General features: G+C 35.0%; 1 protein-coding gene across 1 annotated transcript in view; it reads right to left on the reverse strand.

Annotated features, from left to right (window-relative positions):
- The window catches only part of abca3b (ATP-binding cassette, sub-family A (ABC1), member 3b), a 52729-nt gene extending 29325 nt beyond the window's left edge, over positions 1 to 23404 (reverse strand). Inside the window, exons 1-8 of the mRNA XM_051888160.1 lie at positions 23180 to 23404; positions 22244 to 22322; positions 18660 to 18915; positions 8410 to 8537; positions 5724 to 5889; positions 2715 to 2974; positions 2501 to 2617; positions 1087 to 1207 (exon numbers count right to left, since the gene is read on the reverse strand). Of these exons, the coding sequence (XP_051744120.1) occupies positions 1087 to 1207; positions 2501 to 2617; positions 2715 to 2974; positions 5724 to 5889; positions 8410 to 8537; positions 18660 to 18915; positions 22244 to 22297 (1102 nt within the window). The 5' untranslated portion in view covers positions 22298 to 22322; positions 23180 to 23404. The remainder of the gene's footprint in view (positions 1 to 1086; positions 1208 to 2500; positions 2618 to 2714; positions 2975 to 5723; positions 5890 to 8409; positions 8538 to 18659; positions 18916 to 22243; positions 22323 to 23179) is intronic.
- Positions 23405 to 23893: the final 489 nt, after the last annotated feature.

The following is a 23893-nucleotide window of genomic DNA, read 5'->3' on the forward strand; positions in this document are numbered from 1 at the left end:
TACACGTTGAGCGTGTGAACACAATGGCCAATCACAGGTGTTTACGAATCCGCTCAACAGCGCTCAAAGCATCACATTTTTAAAATTTCAGTACCAACTTGGTACCAAAGTGGGTACTTTTGACAACTCTACACAGAGTGATACTGACAGACTGGGAAGAGAGGTGCTGCAACAGTGACAAATATGTGAAAACGAATGTGTTTTTTGAATATTCAACCACGAAAACCTATTCTAGTATACCCCAAAAACAAAATCAAGACTGATTATGCTGAAAAAGTGCATAACAGATCCCCTTTAATGCAAAAACTCTCCATCAAACAATACATAACAGCCTTTTCAAGTAAAAAGACATTCTCAAATCAGTGTAGTTTCCATAATGACTAAGTTGTGAACAAAACACCACCTTAAAACTGATTAAAATGGTGGGTCTGTACACCAACGGCCATTTGATTTTATATTCTTTCTTTTCATTGGGATGAATAGTTGAAGCATGATGAACCTCTATGGATCTCCTCTTAAAGCAGGTATACACATCTTATTATTAGCTCACTTGAGGGCTGCCGCGCACATAAGCGCCAATCAAACGCAATAAAGTCCAGACACGAGTTCTGCTTTTACTCACTAAAAGCATTTCAAGCAGCAAAAAGGGTCAATATCTGCCACCTGAACATTTTCCCCCAGCTGGTTACCTGCTTTTACACACAGTTTGTGGTTTTGTTTTGCAGAGAAAAGAAAGAACTAGAGCAGGTTATGGACAATGCAGAGCTGATTTTCAAAAGCTTTACGCATGCAAAGTGTAAATGTAACAATCAGTAACTTGTTATGTTATGACAAAGATATACCGAACGAGTCCTATTTTGTGCCTTCATTCCTTCGGTCACCTTTTCTTGCTCTTCGTTCACGTTCTATTATCACCTTCCTTTGATTATGAGGCTTTGTCTGTCACAGAAATAAGCCTGCTCAAATTAAAAACCGCTGCGTGTGTGTGCAGAAGAGCGCTACAAATGTACACTATCATGGTCCTACAGAGAATACAGTGTAATGACTATTACGTTCTGAGATAGAAAGAGTAGATGGAGAACTAACCTCTGGAAAAGAACACGCTGATCATGAAGTTGAAGTTAATGGTAGTTATGGCAAACACCAGCAAGAAGAAAAACACCAGCGTGGGGTCACTGTAGGTCAACACCGCTCCGTTAGGACTGACCTAAAAGAAAACAAAACATACATTACCTACTGTACATATGATTGTTTGGCAAAACTAGCAAATAGTGTGGAATACTAAAGATTCTGATTCCCATTATACTTAATGATTCAGATTCCTTAATGAATCTATTAACGATTCATTGCACTCCAGTAATGATTCATTGATTACATTTTTGCTGCTGTTGAAATTATTATTATGATTTTTATTATGGCCAAATATCATATAATACAAGCAAATTACTAATTAAAGAAAACAACTAAATAATATTGTTTTATTTTTAAGTTTTATACAAGTATTTATTTGAATTATAGTAGTGCTGTGAAACGATTAATCGCATCCAAAATAAAAGTTTGTGTTTACATAATATATGTGTGTGTACTGTATTATTATGTATATATAAATACACACACACATGTATATATTTAACAAAAAAATATATTTAAATATATATATATTTAAATATATATATATATATATATATATATATATATATATATATATATATATATATATATATATATATATTTCTTTTTTTTTTTCTATTTTCCATTTGTTAACATTAGTTATCAACATTAGTTAACATGAATTAACAAAAAAAATACTTCTAAAGCATTAATTAATCTTAGTTAAATGTTAATCTCAATATTTACTAATACGTTATTAAACTCAAAAGTTGTATCAGTTAATATTATTTAAAGGACCTCAGTTTATATGAACTAACAATGAACAGTTGCATTTTTATTAGCTAACATTAACAAAAATTAATAAATATTGTAACAAAATTATTGCTCATTGTTAGTTAATGCTTTAACCACTGTTAACTAAAAGGTCTTTATTGTAAAGTGATTTCATTAATTCTTGTCATATTTTTGAGGACACAATTAATTGGTCTTAACTTTATACTACAATAATGCCTTCAAAATAGGTAAAAATACATTTTAAAAAAATACAATACTGGAGGCAAAACTAAATGCTTTACGCATCTTTAAGTACATGCTGTCATACAAACAATCAGTCAGCACCAATACCATCTGTATCAGTGAAAAAAAAAAAAAAACGTAGACGTTCAAGAAACGTTAACAGAACTAAATATATTACGAAAAAATGTGGTTGCAGTGTTTTTGTGGACCAAGCAGAACTCGTTCTGAATATAAACTGGTTCTCAATTCACAAGCCTAAGGCTGAGTCATCAAGAAGTTAAAAAACCAAGACAGAAATGTAAAGATTATAGTGGAATTTCTAGAAGCAAAATGAAAAAGAAACAGATTATATCACCAAAGTGCCTCTGTTTACCTGGATGCAGATGAGTACAGTGACAAAGAAGATGGAGATGGAAAGGAAGAGGAAAAACATGAGGAACCAGGCGCTCCAGTGCAACCAGTTACTGAGACCCATCATGCGCATGTACTCCTGCAATAGACACAAAACCATTATACATTATATATTATATATTATATATTATATGACCAACATAATCCAGTTTCTTTCAACCCAACAAGTTCTTCACCTTTAGTTTCCTCTCCTTCTCCTGGACCACGGCGCGGACGATATTCAGAGACGTGTAGGTGAAGCTGAGCACTAGCAGCAGGGGCAGCTGGTTCTGGATGGCCAGGATGAAGACGTCGTAGATGAACGCTGGGTAAGGGAAGCGGGAAAGCAGTACTTGCGTTTGCTTGAAGAGGGTCGCCGCTTTCGTACTGTTGTAGGCCTTCATGATGGCTCGGTCCACCGCGTGCTGCACCTGCAGGAAACCCTCACGGTAATATCCTGTCAAGAGATGTCAGACAGACAGATACGTTAATTATAGGCCTGGTTTCACAGACAGGGTTTAGATTAAGCCAGGATCAGACCTTAAAGGGTTAGTTCACCCAAAAATGAAATTTCTGTCATTAAGTACTCACCCTCATGTCGTTCTACACCCGCAAGACCTTTGTTCATCTTCGGAACACAAATTAAAGGATTAGTCCACTTTCAAATGTCCATGTCCTTCTTTCTTCAGTGGAAAAGAATTTAAGGTTTTTGATGAAAACATTCCAGGATTTTTCTCCTTATAGTGGACTTCAACTGGACCCAAACGGTTGAAGGTCAAAATTACAGTTTCAGTGCAGCTTCAAAGGGCTTTAAACGATACCAGACGAGGAATAAGGGTCTTATCTAGCGAAACGATAGGTCGCTTTCTAAAAAAAAAAAAAAAATTATATACGTTTTAACCATAGACGCTCGTCTTTAACTAGCTCTCTTCTTCTTCTTCTCTATTAGAATTCTGGCAGTGTAGACGCTGCTAAGTGTAGTACTGCCCTCCACAGGTCAAAGTTTGAACTAAATTGGCATATACAATATGCTAGTGCAAGTATATAACAATTAGTTAAAGCTTTGAATAATAATAATTCTGGAATGTTTTCATCAAAAACCTTAATTTCTTTTCGACTGAAGAAAGAAGGACATGGACATCTTGGATGACATGGGGGTGAGTAAATTATCAGGAAATTTTAATATGAAAGTGAACTAATCCTTTAAGATATATTTGATGAAATCCGAGGGATTGACGTTGGGGATGACGATGCTGCCTATGTCTAGATCAGATACCCTCGGATTTCATCAAAAATATCTTAATTTGTGTTCCTGGTCTTACGGGTTTGGAAGGACATGAGGGTAAGTAATTAAAAAAAAAAAAAAAAAAAAAAAAGATTCATTATTCGATCTTTTTAAACAGAAAAATTTTATATTTGGATATTTGGACGATAAAATCGTCAAATTTGTGTTCTTTGCTGCCAAAAATGACTGCCATATGAAATTGGGAAATACAAAAAATACAATTTCATAATATGTAAACAATATGCATGTTAAAATGATTTTAGTGTAAAAAAAATTCACTCGCTATCCTTTTTTTTTGTAAAATTATATCCAATTTTACAGCACACAACACCATAAGCAATCTGAAAATGGCTGTAAAAATTATGATTTAAACAGCTTTCAGCTTGAAAAATAGATTTTTAGAAGTTTTAATAGAAAGACCAGTGTAAATGCTTTTACAAAATTACAAACTTCACATTTCTGCTTTATAATTTGGGCATATTTACCTCCATTGTAAATGACTCAATGTAACTTGGGTCTAGGGGTACGATTCTCGCTGGGGGCACGAGAGGTCCCGGGTTCATCCCGGACGAGCCCCCCATTTGTTACATTGCGTCAGTTATGCTTTTTTTCGTAAATTGAATACGGAAGGCTTAGGATGTAGCGTAAGCTTTTTGAACTGCGAGAGGCATTACACTTTCTTCGTAAGTTGAATACGGAAGGCTTAGGACGTAGCGTAAGCGTTTTGAACTGCAAGAGGCTTTACACTTTCTTCGTAAGTTGAATACGGAAGGCGGTCTGGTAGAAGCTAGATATTTTACTTTATAATTTGTTAAATATGAATATTTTTCTTACACCAATGCACCGCTTCACTTCAGAAGGCCTTTATTAACCCCCTGGAGCCATGTGGAGTACATTTATGATGGATGGATGCACTTTCTTCAGCTTCGTACTCGTTGGTCCCATTCACTGCCATTATAAAGCTCGGATGCATCAGGACATTTATTAATATAAGTCAGATTGTGTTCATCAGAAAGAAGAAAGTGATATACACCTAGGATTGCTTGAGGGTGAGTAAATCTTGGGGTAATTTTCATTTAAAAATGAACTAATCCTTTAAAACACATATAATATTTCTTTTGAGCTTCAGGAAGTTACTATTTCTCAAAGCGTAGACATTTATTCAAAACTCCTCGCTGCTCCTAATGGCTTTTCAAACCATAATGACCCTCTAAGATCAAAACACTCGCTCTGTGGTCTTTTACACTTCCAGTATAAAGCATCTCAATGCAATTAAATGCAGATGAAAGGACGACGTTGAAGCATGAAGAGTCGTGGAAGCAGAGATCAAGCTGTAATTTGTAGCACTGTGCCAAAAATAGAGGTTGACAGTCATCAAAGATCAGACAGGACACTAACGCAGTGCTCATGATTAATAACAGACATGCTGCAGGCGTTTTGAAGCTGTCGGCAACACTGTAGGCTGTTGGGCAAAGGGAAAGCTAACTAATCCACATCACTTCCTAATCAATAGCTAGCGCCGTCACAGGAAGCCTCCGATACAGGAAGAGATCGTTAAAGAAGCAGAGATGAGAGAACAGGCTGGTTTATCTCATCTGTTGATGGTAACTGACAGTAAAGATGGTATCAGTCTGTTCAAGGAAGAAATTGATCACAAACGAAGAAGTTACAGGGTCTAATTTGAACATTAATGGGTGATTCTTGATTACAGTGCTTTTTAATGAACTGGTATGAATATAGTTTTGTGGCTGTTTGCTTTGAAACATATTTTAAGGCATAAAAAAAATAAACATTTCGCAGATATGCACATAAATTTACAGACGTACTCTTGCAGGGAAATGCAAGATACTAATTTGTGTTTAACATAAAACAATGAAACCTTACCACCAACATTCCCCACAATGCATCAGTGCTGACTGACCTGGCGTGCCGCCGTATGGCTCGTGTTGTTCTCTGGGTCCAGGCAGCTGGAACAGCGGGAACAGGCTGAGCGTGTGCCAGTCCATATCATAGTTGGGGTTGAGCTCGGACTTCTCGCGAGCCGGAGCGTTTCTGGGACTGTACGTGAAGCGCAGATGATAGCTGACCTGCCATACACAATAGCAAGGGTTATTTAGCATATGATTTTTATACAACATGGCTTTAGAGTTAATCTATCAATCCTCTGGAGTAACATGAGAGTCTTGATTAATAGAACATTGATCAACTGTTATGGGGTTTGAAACTACAACCATATGGTTACCACATAAAAATCTGGCGCGTCTTAAGAACGTCATGTAATGTAACATCTGTTTCATTCATACTTGTAGCTACACTACATTACGTGTGTACTCACTAATGCTTACAACACGCAAGAATAGAAAAAAGTAATACTTCCCTCTAAAGAAATTTGAAGTAAACATGCAAATTCATACGTTTTTCTCCAGTGTAGAGAAGTGTATAGGTATGGAAGCTTGTTTCCGCCACTAAATAAAAAATAAAAAGGGTAATTGCGACTTTAATTGCACAATTGCAAGATGTAAACTCACAATTGCGAGAAATAACAGTCGGAATTATGAGTTATAAACTAACAATTGCGCATTATAAACTCACAATTGTGAGATAAAAATTCACAATTCTGACTTCTTAGAATTGAGATATAAACAATATGGTGAGTTATAAAGTCCAATTCTAAGGAAAAAAGACTGAGTTTATATCTCACAATTCTGACTTTATAACTCGCAATTCTGACTTTATATCTTACAATTCTGACTTTATATCACGCAATTCTGACTTTATATCTCGCAATTCTGACTTTATATCACGCAATTCTGACTTTATATCTCACAATTCTGACTTTATAACTCGCAATTCTGACTTTATATCACGCAATTCTGACTTTATATCTCACAATTGTGACTTTATAACTCGCAATTCTGACTTTATAACTCGCAATTCTGACTTTATATCTCACAATTGTGACTTTATATCACACAATTCTGACTTTATAACTTGCAACTGTGACTTTATATCATGCAATTCTGAGAAAAAAAGTTGAGATAAAAATCACAATTATTCCTTTTTTATTTTTTATTCAGTGGCGGAAACAAGCTTACATATACAGGAGTTTTTTTTCTCTCAGGGGATGAATAAGATTTCCTGACAAAAAATTAAGAAATTACCATCACAGATTTCTATCATAATAATTTAATATTTTCTAATAAATACAGTCTTGTTTTTATCTGAATAAAATTCAATTCAGCATCTACTCCCAGGTGAGTGTCAACTGTTCATCTGACAAAACATTCAATTAGTCACCGACAAAAATGCACCCTTCTACTGGAAATATAAATCCGTAACTTTGGGAGAATATTTTATACACAGCGTGACATCTTGGGCCTTATTTAACAAATGAGGAAAACCAATTTCTGTGTAAATCATTTATAAAACCTTCTTAAGTTAAGAGTTATAAAAAAAATACATTTTATGAACACTTTACACAGAAATGTGCTCTCCTTCGAGGCTGATGCAGGACCTGTACTGGAGCTGCGGTAAACTCATTAAACCCTCGGCGAAGGACTCGCTGCCCGTGACCGAGGAACAAGAGCTTTCATCATGAGAGATGATGATTCACTCATGTCCTTATGAGAAGAGACCAGACCAGACCTCATCTCTCCATTAGACACATAAAGAAACCTCAAGAAGAGCATCTCAAAATGGCTGAAACGGCTTCAGCTGGAAGAATCAGTGGTTCATAAACACACAAGCAGGCGTCGGAGACATGAAACCAATATGGTTTGAGGGTATTTGTTGCTAGAGCTCTAATGGCCTGAGATTTGACACTGCACTTTCCACTTCTGTGAAAAACGGATTATTTTGTCCTCAAATGTTCAGAAAAGAACATTTTCTTCAGGAACACTTGCTTTAAAGTAATGGTAATCATCATGAAAGACACGCAAATGCAACTCTCACAAAAACATGCTGTTTCACACTAAAATCAAAAGAAAATAGTTTTGTATATGTAAAAATAATCCCATTTTTTTGGGGGGGGATTATTAAAATCTGTCAATTATTTCCCCCAATTTTCTAAAATCAAAGGATATAAAAATAATGATGCAAATGAAATGTAAATGCAATGTATATGGTTTTTAATTTTAAAAATAAAAAATAAAAAAATAAAATAGATTTCATTACTTGGAATGTATTATGAGTAAATAGCATGGAGGTTTTGCATTAATGAGAATTTGAGAGGAAATGTGTTTAATTATCATGTAAATTCATGCAAATATTGTTACAATGCAAAAATAATAAATAAGCTTCATTTACTTTATGCAAAATATAATTTAAATTTTTATGTAATAAAAATAATTCAATATACTTAATTTTATTTAAATACTAAAACATTTGGTAATGTATCTTTTATTTATTTATTTATTTACATTGAAGTGAAATATAAGAACATTTCTTCATGAGATTCATCCACGCAACGATTCAAAGCATTCAGTATGCAGTTGTACAGGTTGATCTTGGCTAACTGGAGGAGGTAAACAGGAAGACTGTGATTGGTTGAAAGCTCAGAGGAATGCTAATGCGTTAACACACATGTCTGTCTGGTTTGAGAGTCTCACCTGCAGAGGAAGAGGCTCATCGTCGTGGCTGAAAGGATGCTCAAACACAATGGCTGCCAAGATCTTGCCTGATTGTGGGTCATTTTTCACAAACTCCTCAAACTGCTCCTCTGTTTCAAAGCCACGGTCTGGAAAACAAGACGACACATCATTAGTGCCACATACATCACTTTTACTGTTACTATAGCTCATATTTAAACATCGAAGACTCGAGGGGGGACTCTTTTCACGCCAGACAGAAAGAAACCACCTAGCAACCACCCAGATCACCTTAGCAACAACTGGCAACCATCCACGACATTTCAGCATCACTGCAGCAAAAAAACTTCAGACAAATGGTAGTTCATATTGTTATGTGATCAATTCAGTACACAAAAAGTTTAAAATGTGTTTTATTATCATGCAATTTTAATATGATAATTTTATATTAGTTAATTAATAATTATAATAATTGTATTTTAATAAGAATAATTTAAGCGCAGCGTAAAACACGAGGGTCTCAAGACGCGCTTTTGAGACGTGATGCAATAACGACAAAAACGGAAATAATAGAAATAGGCAAACAGCAGAATTGATAGAAATGAGTTTTGACATGGAAAAAAAAGAAAATAATATAATAACGAGCGCCTCCTCCGCCATGTTGCCGTCAAATAAAACAGTTGTCATGCCAACTTGCTACTGTAAACAGAAGCTCGCAACACTTGCCCCGCCTTCGAGTTCTTCTGATTGGTCCACTGTTTTGGAACTGACATTGATGAGCGGCGCTGCGTGTAAAAGTTGAAATTCTTTTAACTTGACACGGCGTCTTAAAAACGCGGCGCTCATGTGCGAGGCGGTGCAAAAGACGCGAGATGGTGGACAGGAAGTTCGGCCGACTATGGCAAAATTGGTATCTATGTTCTCGGCATGACCCAAGGAATCCATTTTATTTCAATAGACTATTCTAATCAAAAGTTATTAGCATTTTTTGGAAATTTCATTATAGCTTCTGACCACAAGGTAGCGCTGCCCCAAAAGTTTTTGAGTACCGTCAGGGCATGGTGCTGAAGACACATACAGAGTTTTGTAAAGATACGGCAAAAAATATATATAGCATTTTACAGCTCTCAAAATGACCGATATTGGAAAATTGGGTATCGTTTGACTCTGCATGCTGCAATGATATATAAAGAGATCAGTTTTGTAATTTTTGGCCAAATTGTTTAGAAGTTATAAGCAAAAATAACAATTTTTCATATCTCCTGACCACTACGTGCCTAAAGACATTGTTGTCATAATACACACCAAGTTTCGTCTGAATACGCTAAAGCGTTGCAGAGATTATCGTCGAATTCGGTTGCGCATTATTCAAGAACGATTTGACGAATTAATTTGAATTCCATAACTTTTGTCAGCATGGTCTGAAGATGATCTGGTTCAATTTTTGTGGAAAATCAGACAAAGAGTCTAGAAGGAGTTAGAAAAAGTTTTTTTTTTTTTGGTAAATCAAAATGGCGGACATTTTTTCATGATGGAAAATGACTTCATAGGGTGCAATCGAATCAGCTTGAGCCAAGGAATCAGAGGAAAATAGAAATTTTGTTTTGCCCTTATGGTTTAAAAGTTATTAACACAAACATGAGCACAAATTTGGACAGTTGGTGGCGCTAAAGGGATTGAGTTAGAGACTCCAAAATTGCTATGATTAATGTTCAGTCTATCCTCTATCTGTGTGCCAAATTTCATAACTTTCCTGCAAGCGGTTCTATGGGCTGACATAGACTCAAGAATGGAAGAAGAAGAAGAAGAAGAAGAACACTAAAAATTATTGCTTGGTCCCTAATTAATAATCATTTTGTATTAATCCACCTAGAAACCCTCCAGATTACCTTAGCAACACCCTGGCAACCACCCACAACACTCTAGCATCATGGCAGCAAAAACACATTCTTTAGACAAATGCAAAATATTCATATTTTTATACGCGATCAATTTATTGCACAGAAATTAAAAAAAAAAAAAATCTAATTTTAATATAATTTTATTAGTTACTTAATAATTATATTTAAATAATAATTTAATTTAATTATTAAAAACACCTAGGCAACCACCCACTTTAGCAAAGAAAACATACTGTATTCTTCAAAGAAAAGCAAATTGTTCATATTTTTATATGCGATCAATTCAGTTCGCAGAAAGTTTGAGGGTCAAACTGATAAAAATTGATTAATCGATGTGAAATTTAACCATTTAAGCAATCATACGAAACCATGTGACCTTTAAATAAGCTGTGCGGACATTGGCTCATCATTTGACCTTTAAAATAATTGACTTTAGGATTTGTCAGCCTACTGTAAACATATGCTAATGATATCATGACCACTAGGTATTTAATTTTCCCCAAAGAAAATAATGTTAAAAGGAAAAGCTAATGAGACACTCGGCAAAGCTGGGAATTCAGCCAGGTCACGAATGGGATTTACGACCTAAATCCAATTAAACACACACACACAAACCGGCAAGTAAGCAAGGTTCTTTAATGGAATATTTGACCAAAAATGAAAAGTGTCATTATTTACTCATCCTCATGTTGTTATAAACCCATAGAATGTTTTTTTTTTGTATTTGTGTGCAACAAAAATGTGATTTTCCAAGAAGCTTTAACGTTAGCGTTTCATTCTTTGGATATAAAGTGGTGTAGGGATGATTAATTCGCCAATGGTTCCCTCAAGATTTTCCTATGGGGTTTTACAATGGGAATTTTAAGTAAGGTCTCCATGACTTTGCAAAGTAAAACATGTTCCTAGATAAACATCTTTTGTTGACCCTGTATCAACATTCCTGTCTGAAAATTTAGTCCTAACCCCGTCTCTACTCCTCAACCTAACGCTACCCATAAGTTATCTCTAAAATCAGAGGGTAATGATAGGTGAATAACACTAGCTTGGTTTCCATTACAGATTTGCACATATTTGTGATTTTTTCTAAATGTCGATAAAAAAAAAAAAAACTATTGTGAAATGACACTCTTTCCATTAACTGATGTTATACGACTAAAATGTATCTTATTCCTCTCGCTATAAGTCATTCCAAAAATCATGGCAACAGATGTTAGTAGGTTTAAGTATATTGCAGCCACTGCACTAGCCATTATTTTTGAAAGAAGGAGACGTAGGCGTGTTATCCAAGCATTAATGGCAAGGAAAGCCCCTTATACTTGGGAGTGGCCATTTATGAGGTGTTTCTGGGTGTTTCTCCCTCCTATCTACTTCGAGGTCTTGATAAATTGTGGCATTGCATTGCTTTGTTGTTTAGAATCCAGTATTCCCATTATTCTTTTCTCTTTTATGAGTTTAATCAAGAACTCTGCCTCATCTTCTGTCCAAACATCTTTAAAGAATTATCAACTTTTACGTACATCAGGTGACCTGTAAATGCGAAAAAAATAGTTTCCATTGCAGTTTTGCGAAATATTCCTTTTTCGAATTGCCTGAAAACCACCTCAGGTGAGCGTGAAAACTTTTTTGCGATAGGCTATGTTTTTTTTTTGTGAAATTGATGTGTTTCCATTGGGCTCATTTTCAATTTTTTAATTTCAACTTACGCAATTTAAAGGGTAATGGAAACGCAGCTAATGATGTAGAAACACCTAACCCTGGTTGTAAGCCTAAACTTGACATAAACTGTCCCTCAAATCTGATTGGTTGGTTGGAAAGTTGTTCCAGGATCAACAAAGATGTTGAACTTGTCGCACTTGGCCAAATCACGTTTGCCTTATGAGTAAAATAAGGTCTGTGGTAAACATGGCATGACGATACTTGAACGTTTTTCTCTACAACGTAAATTACACCCATATCAAAAACATGAATTTTGAAGCTGTTATTTTAATTTTTTTTAAACCGCGGTGCAAGCGCGTGCCAAACCGTGGGTGGAGAACCGAACGGTTAGATTTTTTACAGCGAACCGTCCCATCCCTAATAAGTAGTGATCATGCAGGGTGCCAAAACTTTTATAGGCCTTTTCTTTTGTAATTTTTAAATATGAAATGTTGTGTTTAAAATTAAATCTAAAACATAATTAAGTCTGCAAAAAGTGTCTGAATACTTTCTGAAATAACTGTATAACACCATAAATTGCTATTGCATTTATTGCATAAATTGCTTGAGGTCCTGAGAGTTTGTAAAATTTCTGTATGATTTTTATGCCATTGTTCTTGTCACTTTTTCAATAATACATTCAAATAAATTCTCATATTTCTTATATTTACATGGTGTCATTTTCTCTTTGTTAAAAAGAGCACATATGGATGTCATGGGTAGAGGTTTGTCTGAGCTCATCTAAAATATTAGTTGAAGTACCTGCAAAGATAGGATTTGTGACCGTCACAAAAAGTTTAGAGCCAAAGTGTGACACTTAAAGCCTCTGAAAAAAGCTTCCATTCTGCAGTTCAACTTCTTGAAATGAAAAATATTTGCATTGTAAGTTATATATATATATATATATATATATATATATATATATAAACAAAAACTACTTATATATATATATATATATATACACAAATTTCTTTATATCTTAAATATATTTAAAAATATATTTAAGATATAAAGAAATTTGTGTATATTATATATATATATATATATATATATATATATATATACACAAATTTCTTTATATCTTAAATATATTTAAAAATATATTTTAGTAGTTTTTGGTAACCAATTAATTACAAGAACTACTTATCTTAATACTTATCTATGTATATAGGCCTACTTAATTTAGCAAACAAGCTAATATTGCTAATATTGCTTTGGTAAAATGTCTTCTGTAGTTCTTGTTAATTAAATAGATGTAGTTCTGCATTTCATATACATTTCCCTTTGGAACTCGGGCCAGTACCGGCTAATTGTACAATTTATGCTGGCGTGATTGTGGCCCTATGCCGGCAGTTTCAGCACCCGGACTCGGGCCAGTGTACTCGGGCCGATTCTGGCGTGTCATTCATCTCCGTGTTTCACAAGAGTCCGGCAACCGCAACTGGGCCGAGTTATTTCTTCTGGCGTGCCAGTTCTGGGCCATTATTGGCCCACATCTTTTTGGCTACCTGGGTAGTAAATGCTGCTCCATCTGAAAGCCAGAGGGCGCTCTCGTGCAGAAGCTCCAAATATGCCTCGCAGAAGTACGATATAATTCATGTCATTCCACGAAATCCCCTATGGGCATCATACTATCGCTGTAGCTGAATAAACAGAAGATTGAAATGCTTTGATTAAACATGATTAATAAACACACGACTATGACAATATATGGTTTATCAAGTTCTTCAAGCCTTCTCGGGTAATTTCATGATAATAAAGTATATTTGTATATTTGTGTACTGTGTAGAATACTATGGAATAATATTTTTGTGTGCCTTATTGTGTGTAAGAAGCCACATCAACTCACAGAAGGATGCTCAATTGTCTCTATGAAGTGAGTTTGGAGTAAATACATGTTATTAAAAGTTATCTTTTGTTGGACAAGAGGTTCATAAATGCTTGTCATGTTTGGAAAGATGGTTGCAATTTAAAAAAATTGCAATAAGCTAAATCGGTTTAAGCGCGATTTCAGGTTAATTGCAATTAATCGTGCAGCCCTGGCTTCTAATAGGTAACTAGATAAGAATGTCTGTGGTGTGGGTGTGTAATTTACATCATAGAACAAAACGTCAAAGTATCACCAAGTTACGTTTACCACAGACCTTATTTTACTCATAAATTGAAAAAACCTATTATAAAACACCATAGGAAAATCTTGAGGGAACCAGGGGCGAATTAGTCTTCCGAGATTTGACATCATACCTGCACCTCTCTATTGAATGGTACTTTTTATTGTCCTTTTCGGAGCTTGAAAGACATAGTCTCTATAAATTGTTCTGAATGAAGATTTGTCACTATTACTCCTTTATTGTTCCAGAGAAACACATAACACCATACAGGGTTGAAAGACCGGAGGGTGAATAATGGCAGTTTTCATTTCTAGGTCAAACGTTCATCTAACATGTAACCAAATGTCCTCACATGACTTTTTCTTGTGAGATACAGTATCTGCCTCTATAAAAACAGGAGACGGTTGAGCCGGTTAAACCAGCTCAGAGCGAGCAACTCCTGTGTCATTTGAGATTTGGAGGGTCTGTCCTGATCAACAAGCAAATCCAGATGACGACGTACAACAAGGAAGCATCTGTGCTACATGTGCCAATGTAAACAACAGCCAGCAAAATAGTAACACTTTACAGTATGGTCCCAGTAGTTAAATAAATAACAATGAGCAACTCATTTGTTACAGTATTTTTAATCTTTCTTAAAGTTAATAGTTAAAATACAACTGTTCAGTGTTAGTTCATGTTAGCTCAGGCCTATTGAATCATATCAATACATACTACTTTTGATTGTTAGCAAATGTAGAAATTAACATTAACTAAGTAATAATAAATGTTTTTAGTTAATTTTAACTAATGGATATGCTTACTGTAAAGTGAAAATGAATAAAGATGAATAAGAAATTAAGTCATTTTTGAAATTCATGACAGCTGGAAATCGGAAACCAGTTCTAGTTCTGAACCAGTTGCAGTTTTTTAAAACTACCAAAACAAATTAATCGGTTCCATTAGTTGTTGGGTTTTTTTATTGTTAACTAAAACTACAACAAATAAATAATGTTTTTGTTCATTGAAATAATGCTGAAATAAAATAAAATATAAATATTTGATGAAAAACTTTAAACTTAAAGACTAGCAACTATCTCAAATTAAATAAGTACTAAATTACTAAAACTGAAAAAAAAATTAAGCTAAATAGAAATGATTTTTTTTTTAAATTTACAAAAGCGCATAAAATTACTAAACCTTAAACTAAAATTAAAATGCAAACTGAAAATATAAAAATAAAAGCACATTAAAAATAGTGTTGTCAAAAGTACCGACTTCGATACCAAGTCGATACTGAAATTTTTAAAATGTGACGCTTTGAGCGCTGTTGAGCGGATTCATAAACACCTCTGATTGGCCATTGTGTTCACACACTCAACAGATATGTCTGTGATTGGCTACAATCATCAACAAACAGGACCGTTTGAAAGCTCACGAAAGTGTTTGAAAGCATTTTGAAAGCAAGAGCATTTAAAAGCAGGTCCGGTCCGCTGATAGACGGCCGTTTTTAAACTCTCCCGTGTGTATCTGTGTAAGCGCTCAGTGAAGAGCTTCACTGACGTCTATTTACAGCCAATCAGAGACATATCTCTTGAGCGCATGAACACAATGGCCAATCAAAGGTGTTTATGAATCCGCTCAACAGCGCTCAAAGCATCACGTTTTTAAAATGTCAGTATCGACTTGGTATTGAAGTCAGTACTTTTGACAACACCAATTCAAAATATTAATAATAATAATACTATAAAATAGTATATTTAGCATTTTTATACTAAATATAGTATTATTTACGATATACTATAGGATTATAAAAAAAATAATACTAAAATAACACTGGTCAGTGGTTCTGGAATATCCGAATTATTTCTGTGCTAAAATACTCCTGCGACGCTACTGAATCTACAGCGTCAAGGTAAAATGTTTTATCTTATTTCCAAGTTTGCAGTCTGAGCCACATAATGGCAAAGTCATTTCACTCGGCGGCTATCTTTAAAAGGCCTCTCGGGCATGCAAGTGCAGCTCCTATCTCTTTTGATAAGAAAACATCAAATTCTCCAAAACTGTTCACCAAGTTTATGATTACATTTCATATTTGAAATCAGCAATGAAATCTGACAACAACTGACTTTCTAAACGCTCAAATCATGACAAAAAAAAATGGCATTTTTCAGGTTGGACCAAGCTAATGCGCATGCACAGCGTTCCTCAGAATGATCGATGACTTTACCAATTGGTGGTAAAGTCATAGCATGGCTATTTTATTTAGAAGGCGGGACTTATTTCGCCATGGACCTTCTTTCTATATATAAAGTCTTTGATAATAATATAAAGACAATAGACTAAATATCCTTCTATTGTGTTGTCTTTGAGGGTTGCACACAACAGCAAACATACAGTCACAGTGTGACCAATGTTGTTCATGGACAAATAACTTATGATCTGTTATTTTAAATGAAACAGTCCAAAAGTCCAAATCAGTCAGAATGATTGGGACTACATTAACCTTGTGACTCACTCATTTATCCTCCAGTCATCACTTTCGTCATGTCCATATACAAATAAACCCCTACTTACAGCTCTGCAATTTCAGATAAATTATGTATTTGCCTGAAACTTCCTCTTCTCAGCTATCCTACAAAATGTCAAAATGTCAAAATCCCAGACTTTGATTACATGTGCACCGCTGCAGACTCTTTTAAACCAGTATGTTCAGTCAGTGAGTCAGTTTTGAATATTACACAGCACTTTAATACCATCAAAGTGGTTCATTTTACAGTCAAAATTGAGGCATCAGATTATGGATCTCCTCCATGACTCACATTAGCAGGACACAGGCCAGAGAAACATATATTATGTGACTCACCAGCTGCAGGACTTTATGAGAGCTCATAAACACAAGCACCAGGAGATCTCAAGGGTCAGGCAGAAGCCAGAAAAAGCTGCTATTAAGGTTTTGAGTTTGGTCACGATGCTATTCATTCACAAAATTTGCATTTCAACTGTAAACTCACTCATATTGTAGTGACTAAATGGCAGGGTTCACACACTTTTGGATCAATGAACTTCCATGACTTTTCTAGTCATGCATGATTTCCGGATAGACGTGCAATATCAATAAAAATATTTTATAGATATTACTCTCAATGAGATGCAATTTCTGGGCGATAACAACAAGGAATTACCATGATTTTTTTCACAGTTTGTATTAGTTTTAACTGTTAAGGCTTTTATGACAAAGAAAATGAATTCAAAAACATTTGCACTCAAGAGCAATATCTATACAAATTACACATTTTAGAAATTAACATTAAAAAAAAAAAGAAAGAAAGAAAAACAGACAATAGAAATTTCTGTAACTTTTTAAAAGTTGCCTAGGCCTGGAAATCACAAATTTAAAATTTAACGCTATTTCCAGTTTTTGCATAAGTGTAGAAACCCCGAAGGTGGAACCAATTTATTGCATAAGCTTGCCGTATATATTTTTTTCTTTTTGTCATTTTTTAACAGTATTAGGGTCATTGACGAATACGGTTTTTAAAAGTGTAAAAAAAACAAAACATAATGGAGATATGATTAATTTTGAAGTTTTATCAAGTGTTAACAATGAGATTATGTTTTTTTTTTTATATATATATAATCAAATAACACTGCTTTTGTCATTTTTTACAAGATGGACAAAATTTGTCACCAAAAAAAGTCATTCGGTTTAACCAAAATTTCGGTTTTACCAAATGACACTTTTGGTTATACCAAATGACGATATTTTCAAACAATGCTAACAGGCTGATATCTAGCTAGCTAGCAAAAGGACAATCAAACATTTTATATTTAGTACAAGTTTTTAAAATATTACAACATTTTCCATGTTTTATAGCGGTTGTACCGAATGACCTGATGTTTCGGGACATGCGTATGATCAAGTGAAAACATGAATTTTTCAAATAGTTAAAAGAGAGTTAGTTACTTTGCTTCACGACCACGTGATCCTTTGCAGGTGTCTAAATGATGTCACATCCTGTCACGTGATATTGACCGCATGATTTGATCCAAAATGGTCCCTTTATTTTGGTTACTCCGAATGACATCAATGAAATTCATTTTTCAGAACATTCTTTCTCATAACAAAGCAATGACTTCTACACATAATTTTTATACCATTTTGCACTATGTTGATATATGATGTTATAAAATCATGCCAGAATAATAATATATACATTTATTACATTTTAAGATATTTAAAACACAAATGAACTGGCTGTATGACCTTTTGACACTTTAAAATCTATAAAATGCCTTTATATGTAGCAAAATATAATTTGGATTTAATAAAAGAGATCTAGCTGTACTACCTTTCGTACTTTGAATGTCATATAGGTAAAGTAAAGTAAAGTAAAGTAAAGTAAAAACAGTTCTCTGCTATTTCTAGGTTTTCCATGAAGGTTTTCCAGTTTTTTGCAAAAGATTGATGCCAATGATAAAGTCAAACTTGTGTCTGAGCAGATACTCTGGGCTACAGCTCTGATGTGTTTTTATGAATACACTTCCATACTTCAGACCACTAAGACAGCCCCAAAGCTCTTACCGGTTCTGACGCAGCCTCTCAGGCTCCGACGGACGTCCTCTGCAATCTGCCGCACCACGCTGGCGTTTGCGGGCACATAGGCCAGCTGCAGGTCCTCGTAGCACAGTATGTGCGGCAGGTCACTCAAAGCGAAGCTACTGTAGTGTGTTGCATTAGGGTAGTTAGTGACTGACACATTCTGCCGCAGGACGATCAGGATGGCTGAGAAGAGCAGCGGCAGTGACATCTCCACCAGCATCACCAGGATCTGACGCTTCTGGAGATGGAGAGAAAGAGGAAGTTAATCAGTAAAACAGAAAGATGGTTAGTTAGTTAATTAGTAAGATATGCATGCATATGGACCATGGAAGAAGGGAATTAATGGTTATGTAGATAAGGGTGGATGGATGGCGATAAAATAAAATAAAATAAAATAAAATAAAACCATTTAAAAAAATAAAAATTTAAAAATGAATAAAAAATAAATAAAAATAAAAAATAAAATAAAAAAAATAAACAAGCTTGCTTTTAAAAAGCTTAACTGAGTCTGTACAGCACTGTAGGAGTTATAAATTAATTTAAAAAAATAAATATAATTACACTATTTTTATTGTGTTATGGAACTGATGATTTTACAGTCATGATACTAAAAAAATATTTTTAAAAATAACTATATTATATATCAGCTGCAATCTTCCTGTTTGTGTTAACTTACAGGTGAATTAGTCATACTCATGTTGCAGATCTAGCATTTAGAGTATGTTGTCAATGCATGAATGTGTAAGTAAGCAGGAACCCACACAGCACCTGAGGCCTGATCTAGATCGATAAAGAACTTTAGACCTCTGATCTGGGTCAGAAAGGCAGCGCTGTCTGCCATAATGAGGCATGAAGGGGCCAGTGTTTACTGCCTCCCCTGGCTTCGGTTTCCTAGCAACAGCTGGAGCCCAATAGTGTGCAAACAGCCCTCTATCAGGAGGGAATTGGGACGCTTCTTGCAGCCCTTTGATCGAGAACTGATTGTTTAGAATGTTTAATTCTGATAGACTTCACCTGCATATGACCTTACAAAAGACAGCAAATCTCCACAAGTTTGCAGAGCAAAGGTCAGGCATAATGAAAGCAAAAAATACATACAAACACTCATGCAGTCATCAAAGCAATGCATCCGCGTTAAACAGAACGGCTATTGATTTGCGTTAATGAAAGCGAGCCTCAAATCTAATCTATGAGGCCAAATACGAGAAGGAACATAAAAGTTATTCAATAGAGCAAAAGAACCGCCGAGTTAAATCATTATGTCAAATAAGGTGAATGGGGGTAATGATTACATTTGAACACTAAGCCTTTGTTGAACTTGTGTATTTTCATCTGCCGCAAACTAGCTGAAACATTTCCTTGTTTCTTTAAGATGGGTAAAATAGATTTACTTCTGCTTCTTGCTGTGAAGTCTTAACTAAAATATCTGGTTCCTAGAATCAGTCTTTATAGATTTATTCTGACAATTTTCAGAATTTTCAAACTCACTCTAATGGGCTTTAAATAATTAACCTAGGGTCATTTTTTACCCTGGGTTAACATTATCCTGGGTTATGTTTCACATTGTCATACTTTACCCTGAAATAATTAACCTGGGGTCATTTTAACCCCAGGTTAACATTATCTTGGGTTACGTTTCATATTGTCATACTTTACCCTGAAATAACTAACCTAGAGTCATTTTTAACCCCGGGTTAACATAATCCTGGGTTGTGTCTCACATTGTCATAATTTACCCTGAAATAATTAACCTAGTGTCATTTTTAACCCTGGGTTAACATTATCCTGGGTTATGTTTCACATTGTCTTAAGCCCTATTCGGACAGGATTAGTTTTACATGGGGAGGTGGAGTAATGTAATTTAACCACAGGACGTCTGTAATATCAATGGCCAATTCGCACAGGATAAGACATCTCAGTAAAACTAGCAGAAGTGGGAGGGGTAACTCGATTTATGCACCGGCGTCACCTCCCTGTCATCATGTGGGTATCCGTTGCTTCCTGATACCATGTGTGCAAACACATATAATCTAAATATATAAACTATATATAACAGTTAGGTCCGGTCAAAGGATTTATTAATTAAATTCTGATTGGATTATGATGGAAATAGGCACTTAACTAAAGCTAAAATTAGTTTTGTGCCTCTGACAAGTGCTTTCGATCTTCTTTTTGCCCTGAATACTATGCGGAAAATACTTGAGGTTTGCCACAGACTTGTCCCACCACCTACAACACAACTGAATGTTTCTTCAAATGCTTGCATGCTTGAAAAACGCGTGGAAAACTACTTTTAAACAGGAAATGACGGAATTTTACTGTACATATTTACAGCAGGTCTATTCAAACGGGATTAGTATTACCTGAGGTAATTTTTCCGGACCTTTTTACATAAGGTAAAAGCCGCCGTAATCTTTACTGACATTGTCCGTAATGATTACTGAGATGGCACATTCAGACGGGACTAAAATCACTGAGAAGCTCTGGTAATAATTACTTTACCCCACCTCCCCGTGTAAAATCAATCCCGTCCGAATAGGGCTATACTTTACCCTGAAATAATTAACCAAGGGTCAGTTTAACCCTGGGTTAACATTATCCTGGTTTATGTTCTTCGCCATTCAAGATTTCTCAATGTACATTGTATTTCCGGGGTTTCACATTCTCATTCGCATATTTACACAGTTAATTAACATCAGTTGGATAAGCAGAATGTGCAAAGAGCATGCAACCTATTTAACTAACGGCTTGTCCATCTGTCAAAATGCTCTGGTTGTTTTAACTCTTCTGAAACATGATAAGAATGCGGAATCATAACACTGTGACAGTTTGTGATGGTACTAAACACATGAATATTTAATGAGGCAAGTTTGGAGGGAGTTTATAATTGGTTACCTGGTGCTAAATAACTCCAGAACTGTGTTTAATCACAGTTTACCTCTCGCCATCATTTGTGGGCTTTATAACCCAAAATTAACCATAATGCACATATATTATATGCTAACGTTCAAATGTTATGGGTTGGTAAGATTTTTTTAAATTGAAAGTCTCTTCTGCTCACCAAGACGGCATTTATTTGACTAAAAATACAGTAAAAACAGTAATAATGTGAAACATTATTACAATTTAAAACAGCTCTTTTCTATGTGAATATATTTTGAAATGTAATTTATTCATGTGACCAAAACTAAATTTTCAGCATCATTACTCCAGTCTTTAGTCACATGATCCTTCAGAAATCTAATATGATGATTTGATGCTCAAGAAACATTTCTGATTATTATCAATGTTGAAAACAAAGTGTTGCTTGATATTTTTGCAGAAAACCATGATACATTATATATTAGAAATCTTTTTTGTAACATTATAAATGTCTTTTCTGTAACTTTTGGTCAAAATAATGCATCCTTGCTGAATAAAACTATTAATTTCTTTCAAAAAAAAAAAATCTTACAAATGCCAAATCTTTGAAAGTGTATATCGTTGTCATAAAACCTATAACCAATATCCAGAAATAAAACAAAAGAATAAGTATCTGCACATTGCATTAGAAGTCAAATACTCACTTGCTGAATATAGTTCTTCCACAGAAGCAATCCGAACTGTTGCCACACAGCCATTTTTAGATTTACAGACCTTCACAACCTGGATGAAGAGAAAGTGAACATCAGGTGACTGCACAAGACTTTTAGAGAAATGTAAGAAAAACCATATCAGAGCTATTCCAGGAATTGTACTTAAATTGTGAGTTTGTAAACAAGAGTGTTTCGTAACTACATTCTGAGATAACAGAGCAACTATAAAAGTCATGTTTCAGTCAGATAAGAAACAAGAAGTTCAAACAATTAACCAGTATTTCAGTTGTGATTGCACAATATGATCCAAGCAAAAAAGGACTACTGAAAGTAACCTAGTTAACTGAACGAGTATGACAACAATGTCATGTTCAACATTTTAAACTATGCCATAAAGGCCAAATTAACCATAATAGACGATGAGAGGAACCTCATCTCCCATCCCAATATTCAGAATAAAATATCACCTGATTTGAACTTAAATAAAATACTTCTTTGCATTTAAACGTGTCACTCAGGTATTTGATTGACATGTAGGTGACTATGTAGCACTTGTCATCTCTGTGACACGTCAGTAAATGCTTGTCGTTATTAAATATAAAGCAGGGTTAATATTACTGACGCGGCAGTGACATCATATTGATGACACGGCTTTGGTGCCTGTTTGTCTGACTTGTGAGTTTATGCAATTATATTATAGTATTGTTGTCTGCTTTTATTTTTGTTTTGTTTGCATTCTTTCGATGAAATTACAGCAGTCTGTTGTATCAATCATGCATTACGCTGTTTTTTCTTTGTGTCTTTTGCATTCGATCTCTTTAGTCTGATCATTGCAAAGATCTTGCGATTGATTCAAGAACTTGTTTATCAACCCAGCTGCCACAGCAAAACACAATAGAAAAGCACGGACGCACGCACACAGCTCACCTTACACTCGTCTATCTGTCCAGCATAGGGCTCAAATGTCGTCTCTTTCAGTCGGAAAACATTGAATTAATGTTCGCGGTCGGCTCAGCTCGGTCGCGGATGAATTCAGTCGGGAAATATCACTCATTAGGACGATAATAGTGGTGAGGATGAAGATGATGACATTGCAGCGCAGCGGCCGTGCGGTGCGGACACAACAAATGCGGTCACGTGACCTCCACCAGCTGGGCGGCTGCTTGCAGTCATGTGACGAGGCGTTTGTTTATGTCATGACAGACGCCACAGCGCGTTAAAATACCTCACATCTCATTAAAAGCACAATGATTGATTAAAATATCCTAAAACCGCTAGAGCAATGTTAAATATTTTGTTGACTTGTGTATTTACATTATCCCAAATGTTTCCAAGAATGTTTAAATCCAGAGAAATAAGCAATTTTAACCAGGACACGGACCGTGTCCGTGCGTCGCCTGTCAATGACATCACACACGCGTTATGCGTTTTATTTTGTAGAAATCATGGAAACACCAAAGAGGTTTTAATATATTATGTGTTTTATTAGACAGGTGAGCAACTGTTGGATACATTCATCGACAGAAAATGAATCATGTTATATGGCTCAACACAGTAAGTCTTATTGTTTGAATCTCGTTTTCTTGATTTATGCCTAATATTGATCTAGTTTACTGCAGTATGCATTAAGTATCTCATAGT

Source organism: Ctenopharyngodon idella, chromosome 3, assembly GCF_019924925.1.
Source record: "Ctenopharyngodon idella isolate HZGC_01 chromosome 3, HZGC01, whole genome shotgun sequence".
Lineage (NCBI taxonomy): Eukaryota > Metazoa > Chordata > Actinopteri > Cypriniformes > Xenocyprididae > Ctenopharyngodon > Ctenopharyngodon idella.